This window comes from Anomalospiza imberbis, chromosome 3, assembly GCF_031753505.1.
Source record: "Anomalospiza imberbis isolate Cuckoo-Finch-1a 21T00152 chromosome 3, ASM3175350v1, whole genome shotgun sequence".
Taxonomy (NCBI): domain Eukaryota; kingdom Metazoa; phylum Chordata; class Aves; order Passeriformes; family Viduidae; genus Anomalospiza; species Anomalospiza imberbis.
The window spans coordinates 32847732-32860243 of NC_089683.1; the positions used below are offsets into that span (position 1 = coordinate 32847732).

A 12512-nucleotide genomic window follows, 5' to 3' on the forward strand; every position below is an offset into this window, starting at 1 on the left:
ACATCCCTCTTCCCCTCTGTGTCCTCTCTTCCTCCTTGATTTTTTCCCTGATTTTACAGCATTTCTGAGCTTAATTTTGGCATTTTTTGCTCCTTTCCACGGCAATTCGTTTGCTCCCAGACCATTGTCTTGTGCTCACTGCATTTCCCAATTTTTCTTTCTTTTTTTTTCTTTTCATTTTTTTTTTTTCTCAAGGGCATTTCACTTGGTCATATCTCCTTTCCAGAGTCTTAGGGAGCCTTTCTTTTCTGATCCGCAGATTTCCTTTCTTTTCCGACCGGCGGAGGTTGGGAGCGGGCGGGCTCTGTGACGTGGCGCCCCGTGGTTGCCATGGTGCCGTGAGGGGCCGCCATAGCTACGGCCATGGCGCCGCCCGCGCCGCCCCCGTCACGCGTCTTCGCCGAGCTCGACCTGGCCCCGTCCCCGGCACCGCAGGGACGCATCGAGCCTCTGGCGCTGCCCGGGCGGGAGGTGCATTTGAGCGGCAGCGCGGAGCTGAGCGCCCGCCCGGACCGGGCGCGGGTGTCGCTGCGGCTCGGCAGCCGCAAAGAGGCGGCCGTGGCGGCGCGGAGCAGCGTGTCCCGCCGGCTGCAGTACATCGCCCACAGCGCCCGCCTGCACGGCGTCCCGGTGAGCTCCGCCGCCCGGGGCCCGCTGAGGCGCCGGGGCGTCCCCAGGGGGAAGGCGAGGGGGGACAGCAGGCGGGGCAGTTCCCGGTTCCCGGGGCGGTTCCCGGGGCAGTTCCCGGTCCCGCTCGGCAGCCGGCGGGGTGTGGTGCCGTCCCGCCGGAGCGGCCCTGAGGGCCTTGGTGCCGGCGGGAAGCAGGGGAGTGATGGGTTTGGAGCTCTCGCTCCTCTGCCTCGGGAAGCGTTGGGAAAGCCTGCCTGTCTTTGGAAGGCTGCAGCCACGCCGGCCCCAGCGGAAAAGGTGGAATGTCGCTACCCGGGCTTTCCGACAGGTTGCTTGTTTAGCATGTGAAAGCCGTCCTCCTTCGACTCCCACGGCGGTGGAATCGCCGTCCCTGGAGGCGTTTAGGGAAAGGCTGGACCTAGCTCTCAGTGCCGTGGTCTAGTTGACATGGTGGTGTTCGGTCTACGGATGCACTCTACGATACCAGAGGTGTTTTCCAACCTAGTTCTGTGATTTGTTCGTGTAATACATACAGCATTCGCTCTTGCATGCGGGTGAAACTGATAAAGTTGTACACCGCAGCATAACCTGTACCTGTGTGTGTCAGAGTAACTGTGATTACCAGGGCTTAGCAGCAAATACATACAGAGTTCTTTCCTCTGTCTCTTTCTTGTTCTACTTAAGTAGAACGATTTTGAAAAACATGGGATATGATCAAGATAGCTGAAGTGACAGAAGCCCCTTGTGGATCCAAAAAGTTCCTTTACCACAATAAGTTTTTTAGCCTCTGTGAAAGTGATTTCGCAAGAATGAAAAAAGCATAGTCTTGCCTTTAAAGCTTTGTCCGAACAGTAAATGCTCTATAAAGGTGATATTTGTCCTAACAACTGTGCTCATGATGTTTTTGGATTTCACAAAAGAGTTTTGGACCGTGTTCCACACATAAGGCTCTTAAAAACAGGAAAAAAACCTGATCTTTCATTGAATAAGCAATTGTTTTCAAAAGTTACTTCTTATTGAAGTTCCCTAGGAAGTTTGTGCCTTTTGAGTGTATTCACAGTTAAGCTGGGGGAAAAGGGCGATGATAGAGTTTGCTATAAACACGAGATTATTCAGTGGAGTAAAAAAGAATTGCAGAAGGGTTTCTTGATACTGCATGGAGTTACAGTGCAAGTCACAGTTAGTAAATGCAAAGTTGCTTGGCCTAAACAGTGATGTGCCCACAGTGAAATTGCATACCCACATTTCAAATGCTGCATGTGTTTGAAGATAAGTACTGGCACCAACTTTTCATTTCCCAAACAAAATAGGATTACCTGGGGTTTTTTTGAACTGTTATGCAGTCACTGTAGCATCTATACAAATTGTTCAAGAATAAAGAAGGCAGTAAAGAAGAAGACCACTTAGCCCCTGAAAAAGCTCATATTGCAGCTGTGGGACTAGATGACAAGGGGACATGGAGGCTGCTTTAGGCTAGGTATTGATCATGTCTGTCACAGGCAGCATTTGTCATGGGGTCCATTGCCATCGGGATGACTAATTCAGCCAAAACTGATGCATTTTTGTGAGGGATTACAGGTTAAATGCCTTCAGTGTCTATTAAGTGAGTTAACAGGAGTTTATAGTGGTGGGTTTTAAGAGGAATGGGAGAAGACAAAGCAATTCAGTATGCATTCATTCTTATTAGTAGAGAAAATGTTAACCTGTGTACCCACCAACATGGTGAGCCATCAGGTTATGGGGCATTTTCGTCCTGACTGTAATTAGATAGCTCTTCAGAGTATGGCTATATTAGAAAAGATAGTTGCAGATATTTACCCTACAGTGAATCTGAACAACTGACTTCCAGTTTTGACTTGATATTGATTGAATTGGGACAGCAAGGAGCATCCAGCATGTGGTGGCTGGCACACAACAAGAGTAGTCAGGGTGTTACATAGGTGAGTGTGCTTTAGAGGGGCTGTGTGCACCACTCCAGGCTAGAAAAAAGGATTGCAAACTGAAGTACAACTTGGACAAACAAATGGTTTTGTTTGGTTTTATAACAGTCAGGTTCAGAAAAGTAATGTCAGCAGGCAAGCAGGGTGGAGAGTGGGCTGTTTTTACAATGTGAGAATATTCAGTGTCTTATTATAGTTACAATAATTTCACAGTAATCTTTTTCTGTTTAGAAGATGCTGTGTGTTGGAGAATGGAAATGTTCTTTCCACTTAGTTGAGAGACTGTGAAATGCTGCTTGAGTTGTGGGTTTCTCAGTGTTAGCAAAGTGTTAGCTCTAGGGAACTCTGAGAAAAACAACATGAAGTGTTTTTTTTTTTTTCAGAGTAGTTCCCCACGGTATAATTTTTAGTGCTTTGTTTCATCCAGTTTTAAATCACTCTACTGCTGGAGCTTTTATTTGCCTTGCAGCTTTTCCACTAACAACTCTCACTGCTGGCAATTTGTTCTTAACTGCATTTGCTAACTTCCCTTGCAGCTAATACCATTCTAGACAACTGTAAAATTAATCTCTCTTCACAGTCTCCATATGGTTCTAGTTGTTACAAGCTTATCTAAGGCCTCTTTAGAAATCATCTAACTATGCTATATATTTCTTTTTAATTAATCCACAGAACAATTTTCTTAACCCTTATTGTTGCTATAGTAGGAAGTCTGTGAGATCAGAAGTGCATAACCTTTGCAGCAGCAGGAGCTTGCATTAGCAGCTTGTCAGGATGCCTGGGGGCAGCACCTGATTTCCATATACATTTACACAGGATTTTAATCAGAAATAGATGCACATAGTGGCATTTATTTATAGAGTGCTGTAAGTATATGCAGCACTTCAGAGCACAGAATGTGCTTTCCCCATTGATTTTTCTTTCCCTGCAGCCTTCAAAGCAATCTCCCTTAATCAGCCCAGCTGCTCAAAAGTAACATTTTCTTCTCTTTCTCTAGAAGCAAACAAATTTTATATTTGCCACCTATGATTTATTTGGGGAGTGTTGTGGAGATGACACTTGTTTTCTTTATTGGCTATATCTAACAGTTGGAATTGGCACCTTGTTTAAAAATAATATTTGTTGTACCCATCAGAGTGTTATAGAACAAAACAAACCATCTAGCAAACTATATCTGAGAGGCTTTGGGTTACAGATTGTCTGAACTGGTACACCTCCCTTGGATTTATGTGCAACATTCTCCATATTTCAAAACTTATTCAGGAGTCACAGTTATCGATGCACATGCATACAATCAGTTAAAAAAGGTTTTAAAGTTTGCTCACTTAGTTTCAAAATCTTCCATTGTCAATATATCTTTGACTGAAGGTAGAAACCTGTGTAGAGCATCACCTTTTTTATATTACCACATATTTAAAGAAATATCTCCAGAGTTCCCTGCATTTGCTGAGTACAAATATGCTTTTTGTCTTTCTTGTAATAACTGTTATATATACGTCCATTAGTTCTTCTTTAAACAGCGGAAACTTTCCACCATAGGTTTTTGGGTTATTGTTCTGTCATCTCACGCCAAACAGACCAGACAGAGTGTGGGGATGAGAGGCTGGAGCACAGCTACCCAATCCCAGAAGGTGCTCACCATCCTTATCTATCTGGAGACACGGTGGATGACTGTCAGGAGACAGGAGCATACATCAGGACTCTCATTAACCATTTCTATAGTGCCAAGAACAAAAATGCCATGATCGGATGGAATCTTTTGATTATTCAGATATCTTTATTTTTCATAATGTAAAGTTATACTGGATATACCAGTTCAAATATACAAGTAGATTTTAAGAGATATTTTCAAGTGTCTCCAGATATTTTTTATTTACATTTGCACATATCAGTATACATTACCCAACGGGCATTAGCATACATTCCAAACTATAAATGCTTTCCCTTGCTCAGGCTTGGTTTATGTGTCATAAAAAGGTCTCATAGTTTTGTTAATTCATTAGCCAGGAGTAGAACACATAATTTTGTGTGCAGATGGGCTGTTCTCTTAGTGTGTTGTTGCATACTTGTCTCCTTGAAGTGTGCTTTTGCTAGCTTACCCATTTATTTTTTTCCTTATTCTCTTCTGGGGAAAAGAGCAGTCATTCCTATAAGCAGCCAATGTCATGAATGTGGGCACAATGGTCCTGTGACTAAGACATTGTTCAGAAGTAGCAGATAGGAGGAAGGGCTATAAAAGGTTGTGTTCGGTTGAAAAGAGTGAAAATATAAAGCAAAGCATATTTCTAGACTTGATATGCTCAATGGGGTATTGACTATCTTTTTCATTTTTGTTTTAGAGTGCCTGAAGCGGTGATGTGATGCCATGTAAAAAATAGGCTTTATAAGCAGAATTCAAGTGTGATTCTGTTCAGAGTTGTTCAATGGCTTCTGGGTTGATTGAGATAAAAATATTGTTATATTCGTTTAACTATTTTCTGTGATTCTTGGCCCACAGATTTAGAAAATGGAGAAAGTTATTCCAGATGTCCAGAACACCTGAAGTGCAGCTTTCCCTAAGTCACAGTGAAAAGTCTTTCTTCTGTGACTATTGCAATCAAATGGGTATTTCGTCAGCCAAAATATGAATAGTAGACATAAACAGTAGGGAAGAAAAATTTTTGCTTTTGAGGTAGTCTAGTCTTGATTCCAATTTAAAATTCTGTTGTCTCCTACCTGTCTTTTCCATATCTTTGTGTGAACACAGTCATTAATGGAAGTGAAGTATCTAACAGAAAATGTATCACAGAAGGCCACCGTGTTATGACTTCAGCAATTATTTCATCCATTTATCTTCAGTAGCACGTACAGCTACTGTCAAATTTGGTGGGATTAAAATGAGTTGTGAAGGAAATTTTGTAATACATGGTGCAAAATGATCTTTCAGTCCATAATATCGATCTTGCCATAGCACTTGGTGCCACGGGATGGCAGTGTCCTTAAATACACAGGAACCGTGGGAGGGCACAGCCAAATTCCAAGGCTTGGATCTACTCAGCAGGAAAGAGAACCTGTTTTTAAAAAAGATTAAGGAGAAGGGACCAGGGAAAACAAATGCATTTTTTCTATGTTTACAGTTTTGTTACAGCACAGCTATTTCTCTAAGATACGAGTTGTAGCAGTTTGTGTTTTCTGTGTGATAATTTCTATAAGATATATGAAACCTCTGGGGAAAAGAATCTTTCTTGGTAATTGTAATTGGATTCTATCATAAATAGTAAGATTTGCCCCATCTTGTAAATTAAATGAGCTGTTGGTGCTAGACTGTCTTGATAACTCTTTAGCAAACTCCAGCCAGCCACATAAAAGAAAAAATACAGCTTTTATGGACTACTGGCCCTTGCTAATCCTTGCCCTTACTAGAAGAGACTTTCTGAAAATATCTAAAAATAAGAATGTTGTGCTTGAGCACTACCAATCAATCATGATACAATTTTGAAATTTCAGTTTTTTGTACTTTTATTCAATGGTAGTAAAACCATATAATATTTTAAAAGGAAAATGCTTCTCATAATTAATGTTATTTGCATAAACTTATGCATGCATGCTACGTGATAAACTTGAAGACTTGAGCGTCTGTAGGAAATACTCTGACACAAAGCATCTTTTGAATGTCAACATTGAAGGCAAATATTTCCTATGCAAATAAATCTAGTAAATAAAACTTCTTTAGTAGCTGGAAGGCTGGGTATCTGCTTTACTACAATTCATGGGTGTTACATGCAAAGCTGCAATTAAACTGTAGGCTGTGCTTTTTTTGCTATGTTAGAGTAATTTCACAATAAATTGTTCATTCAAACTGTTTACTGCAGAGCAAAGTGGGTGAAAGATATATGACTGTTAGACCAGTAGCAAGCTGGTCAGATATTCACATGTAACTGCAGTTATTCTGTATCTTCCTGAGTTCAGTATCTTATTTATGTGTTACAGGATTTGCTAGTGCTCTGTGCAGCCATTATGTTGACCAATGTAGCTGCTGTTGGTGCCGAGGTATCACTGGTGGAACAGCCTTTTTCAAGGGTTACCATTATGCCAGAATAATAGCTGTACAGTCTTTGTTCATATGACCTTGCTACAAGCTGCTGCTGCTACAATATCTTAAAATAGGGGTCTAAAAAGCACTTCTCACATACTAACTTTCTAAAAGCAATTGAAGCTTCTAGATTTATTGTACCAGGTGAATTTACAGTTACACACTAATACAGCTTCTACCTAGCAGCCACTTTTATGACCTAATTGTTCTCTTCAAGGGAATAGTAGCAAAATCACATTATAGAGCTACTGTATCATTGACTTAGAATAATGCAAGAAGTCTTTAACATCCAGCTAGTTTTTAACTAGAGATATTTGCATGGAAAATTCAAAATTTCTGTTGCAAAGTCATAAGTAATATGCCAAAACAGTTCAGCTTTTATAAGACACCATGTACATACAGCAGATGCTTAATTTCTGTCTTTTAAGGTTATATTCCTCTACTTTGTTTTAGGAAGAAAATATGACTGTAACAGAAGATTTTAGTAGAGTAGAAAATACTTACCAAATGGAAGCAGAGGTATGTATTCAACCTAACCAAAAATAAAATAAAAGAATAAGAAGTGTGTCAAGAATGTGTAAAAATTTGCAGACTATAATTTCTCAGACCAAGGAACATAACAGCAGCGTAGTTCAAAAAAACTAAGGACTGCAGTTTATAGCAGAGTTCAGCTGCAGTCTTCTGTTGTATGCAGAACATGTTTTCTTCTCAGATGAATGTGCTTTTTAAATGTTACCTGATGCTACAGACTGGTATATTTGGTTCTGGGGCAGTGGGAGCAAACCAACAATTCTGAACTTTCCTTCACCCATAGCCCTTCCTGCTCTCTGCTTCTTGCAAGGATTTGGTGAGTTCAGAAAGCTGCCCCAGTTAATAACCTTTCTTTTTCCCCAGCTCAGCTTTCTTTTTCCTTTTTTTTTTTTTTTTTTTTCATTATTTTAGCTCCTTGAACTAGGAGCAAATGCAAGATCTGCTTAGGCCACAGTTGCAAAGCACTGGGATTTTGGTCTGTTCTATACAACTCTGCCATCAGCTTGCTCTAAGTAAAGTAAAGGTAATTGTTTCCCGGGTAATTGGTTCAGAATTTTGTAGGTAAAGTGCTCTGTGAAACGCAGATATTATGGGAATAATCCCATTTACTTCAGTATCTGCTAAGGGAAGTATATATTTGCACATTCATGCCATAGTAGGAAATAAATGCTGTGCTTTAAACGTTCACTGAGGGAAATTATGTGTGTTCAGCTAATGTATTTTTTAGACCATAAAACTTTAATCACTACCCAGCAAGTTTAGAGATTCTTACAAAGTAAACCTGGAAGCCTGCAATAAAATGATAGCTGTTTTATGGAGCTGTGGTTTAGAGTCCTCTTGAACAGGTTCAGCCTCCTTAGTTTGCTTGCTTTAAGGCATATTCTTATCTAAATAGCACCAATACAGAAATGATTGAGAATTTGGAGAACAAAATTTGGATTTTAAAATGAGTCCTAAGATACTTAAATGGTGTGCATCAGTCATGTTCTGAATGACTTCATCTTCCTCGTGGAGACACCTACTACTTTCAGAGCTTAAATCACCATGTTTTTTTAGATGAACTGTACTTAAAAATTAATAAAACTCTATTATTAATTATTATATTAATCATTGTTTAGGCTACAGACAAGCTTAGGCTTACAACTTCAGTCTTAAGTGGTAACTTAACCAATTATCCGTCTTCTGCTATTAGTTTTTATACAACAAGGATTATATGTGGAAGGCTAATTGCTTGGATTTAGTGTTGATTTGTAAGCAGCTTGGACCAGCTGTGATTGCTGTTGCAAAGTTGTGTAGTTGCCTGGGACCCCGGGGGCTGGAACTGGAAGAATCCAGCCACAGTGCTGCTGTTTTGGCTGCCCTGCACGCTGAGGTAGCGGTGTGGCCGCTCTTAATGCAGAGATCAGTTTCTCCTCGCTTCTCCTTTTATGTATAACCTTGTTTCATTAGTGCAGCTTCATAAACCAATGAGGTTTGACAAGCATGTTTGCCTACTTCAGCAATATAAATGAATTTAAAACTCACTTCCACTCACTTCTCTGTTAAAGAGTTTGCCATTATGTCTGTGTTGTATGTAAAGTCTTGGACATCTTGTGTTATTTCATTCTGTAAACTCTTCACCATTTGTCTTCTGTAAAGAATTTTTAGAAGACTGAAAAATTCCCAGGCATATAGCTATTTAAAAGTATAATGAAAAATTCAAGATATTCTTTCAACTGTAAGGAGATAATTTTAATTCATGCTATAACAACGGAAAATGTGCAGAAGAATGAAGTTGTGTATAAGATCACAAAGCTCTATAATATCTTATTCATAATAGTTCATTTATTGCATAACATTCTCATGGGAGGAAGATTATGTTGGTTTTGTGCATTTCTTAATACACTTGCCTCCTTATAAACTGTAACTTCTTGTCATTTGCAGCCTTATCCAAACCTTGGAATGTCTCTAATAGTTTTGCATAGCTTCATGTTACTTTTTCACACTTTTTAACCTTAATAACTGATGAAGTTAAAACATTTATTTGCATTTTTATGTTCAAATATTCTCTGTAATTGCAAGTGGAATGGATTAGATGTAGCTCTAAATGAAAATCATTATATTTTTTTTTAGGAGGGGGAAACAGCAAAATCAGCTATTGCTCAGTTGTTTTCTGCCCGTGAGGGTACCTGATCAAGTGCTTCTTTTTTAACAGTAAAGTTCTTGAGTGCCCAGAAGTGCTCCAGTCTGAGCAATTTATCTCCTGCTTAAGACCCATCGTTCTTTTGTTTCATCATTTTTCTGTTTCATCCCCTAGAAGGAACAAATCTTTTAAATGCTGATGGCAATCTGGAAAACACTATGACAGTCCTCATAGTGAGACTTTCCACAAAATACAGCTATGACAGTTTTCTGGCAAAATATCACAGGGACATGTATGCTTTCTATATGTATGGCAAGAACTCCCACTGAAGAAAAAACTGTAGGTATAGCCTCATCTTCAGTCTCTGTTCAATTGACACTGCACCTTTTAGAGCCACCGAACCAGTGCAAGCCAGGATAAGGTTCATGTACTGCACCAAAAGGCTATCAAGGGTAACAAGATGGGAGCATTAATTACTTTTTACCTTACTCTGTAAGGAGCTACTCTGAAGTAGCTCCCTCCTCACTCACTGAGAGACTCAGCTTCCTTGAATTATCTCATTCTCTACAAGGTAAATCTCTGGTATGCATACAGGAAGCTGCTGCAGTGCAGCTGACATGCTGTAACTTGGATTTGTGTGTCATAGCCCCTCACTGGGATAAAGTGGTGCATAGACTGCAGCAGCCATGGGGGCAACTGTATGTCCCAGGTAGTAGAATTTTCTTTACTGCAGGTTTTTTTCTTCCACTCCTGTGGAAGCTATATTAGTATGCAAAAAGAAGGGAGTCGGGGATAAGAAAGGTGAACCAGATTCATGGTGAGAGCACTGTACTGGAAGTGAAGATGAGGTTTTAGTTTTTCTGAAAAAATAGTTAGGGATCCAGGATTTCTGACTCCTGAATGCTGTATCAGCTCAGTGTCATTGCTTCAGTCCTGGCAGCTGTGCTTTGCCACAGAGAAAATCTGGCTTCTGGCTGTAAAGTTGCTGCCTGACTGGACTTTCCACCAGGAAAACTGTTGGGCTCTCGATCCAGGGCTGATAGTAATTGCTGCTTCATAGCATTTGGGAAGGACCTGAATTCCTAATGCATCTTCATTTAATGCTTCTTAAAGCCAGAGACTGTTAGGTGTTTAAATTATTTTTAATCCAAGTCTGAAGTGCCTGGGTTCCCTGTCAGCACTGCAATGAGTCTGTTCAGACAACACAGGATTTGGAGCCCACTGCAAGCTGAACAGGGCTCAACTTAGCTTAATCTCATAGCTGAGGTTTCTTTAATCTAATGCTTGGAATTAAAATGTACTTTTCCTTTCTGCACAATGTTTTCCACATCATTTTGTATGAGCTTCTGCATAATTAACATCTAGCAATCTAAGAAGGGACAAACCAGGATGCATCTAGTCATGTGCACCAAAGAGCACATTCATTCTTCAGATTGTCTGCATACCAAGAATTCCCTATTTCCTCAGAAAGGGATTTCTTAATCCTCAGTTTTAAACAATTTAAGAACTTCTTTCTGCTGCAAACCTAATGCTAGTCTCTAGGGCTATATAGAAGTCTTTTAAATGTTGGAGTTTTATACAGGACTAGTATGTTTAGTTACCTTCTAGATGTCTGGCCTTATACTGATTTAAATAAAAGTGTTGAATCATAGTGGAAAATGAAAATTTGTGATGTCTGTTCACTCACTCCCAGGTCTGTATCGTATTCAGTGATTTCGGAAAAATGCAGAATGTTTGCAACCTACTCATTGAAAAGTTAGGAACCTCTGTTACCATCAATCCACCTCATTTCTACCACACACCAGAAGCCATAGACACACTTCGGTAAGTTCTCTCACACATCAAAAATCTTACAGCCTCAGTTAATATGAATACATAATTTATGCTGTTTGCAATGGAAGCAAGTAGTTTCCTTCACACCTATTAATATTTATGTTAGAGATTTCAGTATTTAAATATAACTTATAAATTAATGCTGTTCAGCCTAGAAGATAAAATTTGCTCTTGTCCTTGTGCAAAAGCAGAATGTAATAAAAATTATTTTACCACTGATTTCCACTGGAGTATAATCTGTTGTGAATCTTAGGTCAACAGAATTTGGCTTTGCTTACATCATCATGCGTAGATATCATTTGTATTTATTCATGAAGGGTGCAAGTGTGTTAGCAGATGTTGATAATTTTAAGTACGCTTGCCAATTTCCATTACCCCTAGATGACATTATCTAGAAAGAGCCATGTGTGGCACTTCCTAAGCATCAAAACATGCTGCCCTGAAGCTCACAATCTTGATCTGTTTTAAGCACTGACTATTGACTAAGTGGGAGGGACAGAAGGAAGTTTAGTCTTGGTTGGGATTTTTCCTGTTGTAAGAAAAGAACTGCCTGGTCCAAGAAGCAAGATTAATTAGCTGCTGTTAAAGGTTCCAGAGATGCCAAAAGTGAATGTCAGAGGTATCTACAGGAGATCAGGAAATATGGCCAGTGGCGTTAAGCGGGTGCTAGTACACCTTACAGCTGAGCCACTGAAATGCATGGAGCAAGGGTTGAATTCTTGCTCTGCACGACTCAGCATGGATGCCTGCAGCATGCAGGTTTCAGAAATGCCTGATCTCATCAGAATTAGTGAGGATGCTGACATTTCCTCCACACACTGTCCCCTCAATACCCAAGCTGTGGCTCAGAAGCTGGGGGAAGGTGTTGTACCTTAGCATCTCTGCAGTTACAAAACCTGCGACCTTAAAAAAAAAAGCTTGGCAGGAGCACTGGTACATCAGTTGAACCTGCTTGTTATTGTGCTGCTACTTCCACCTCTCAGCCGCCAAGTGTGCGTCACTGCCGTTGGAAACACACGCCGGAAAGCCCAGGAAGTCTGTCAACTGTTTGGCCAGGCATTGGGAAAGCCTTTATTGATAAAAGAAGAGGAAACAAAAGAATGGGGAGGCCACATAGACAGTCAGCTGTTACACTCTGCTGATTCACAGACTCTACAGGAAAGAATCCGGAATGCTACTGCTTATGCTTCTTGTAGAGTGTTTGCTGTGTTTGAGATAAAGGGAAAAGAAAACAGGAGAAACAAGTTGCTCTAGAAACCTTCAAGTCCTACACATCTTAATAAAATTTTTATGCTTTCTTGTGCCTTTTGATGTTTTTTTAACTTTGTTCTTGTGGTAAGTCCATCCCCTAAATTTCAGATTACAGTTAATTCTGAAAGTACAG

General features: G+C 40.2%; 1 protein-coding gene across 1 annotated transcript; it reads left to right on the forward strand.

Moving 5' to 3' along the window:
• Positions 1 to 319: 319 nt before the first annotated feature.
• IRAK1BP1 (interleukin 1 receptor associated kinase 1 binding protein 1) lies at positions 320 to 12425 on the forward strand. The gene is made up of 4 exons (XM_068183892.1): positions 320 to 630; positions 7096 to 7161; positions 10989 to 11119; positions 12112 to 12425. Exons 1-4 carry the CDS (start codon positions 364 to 366, stop codon positions 12380 to 12382), a joined length of 735 nt encoding a protein of 244 aa, XP_068039993.1. The 5' UTR covers positions 320 to 363; the 3' UTR covers positions 12383 to 12425.
• The last annotated feature ends 87 nt before the right edge of the window (positions 12426 to 12512 follow it).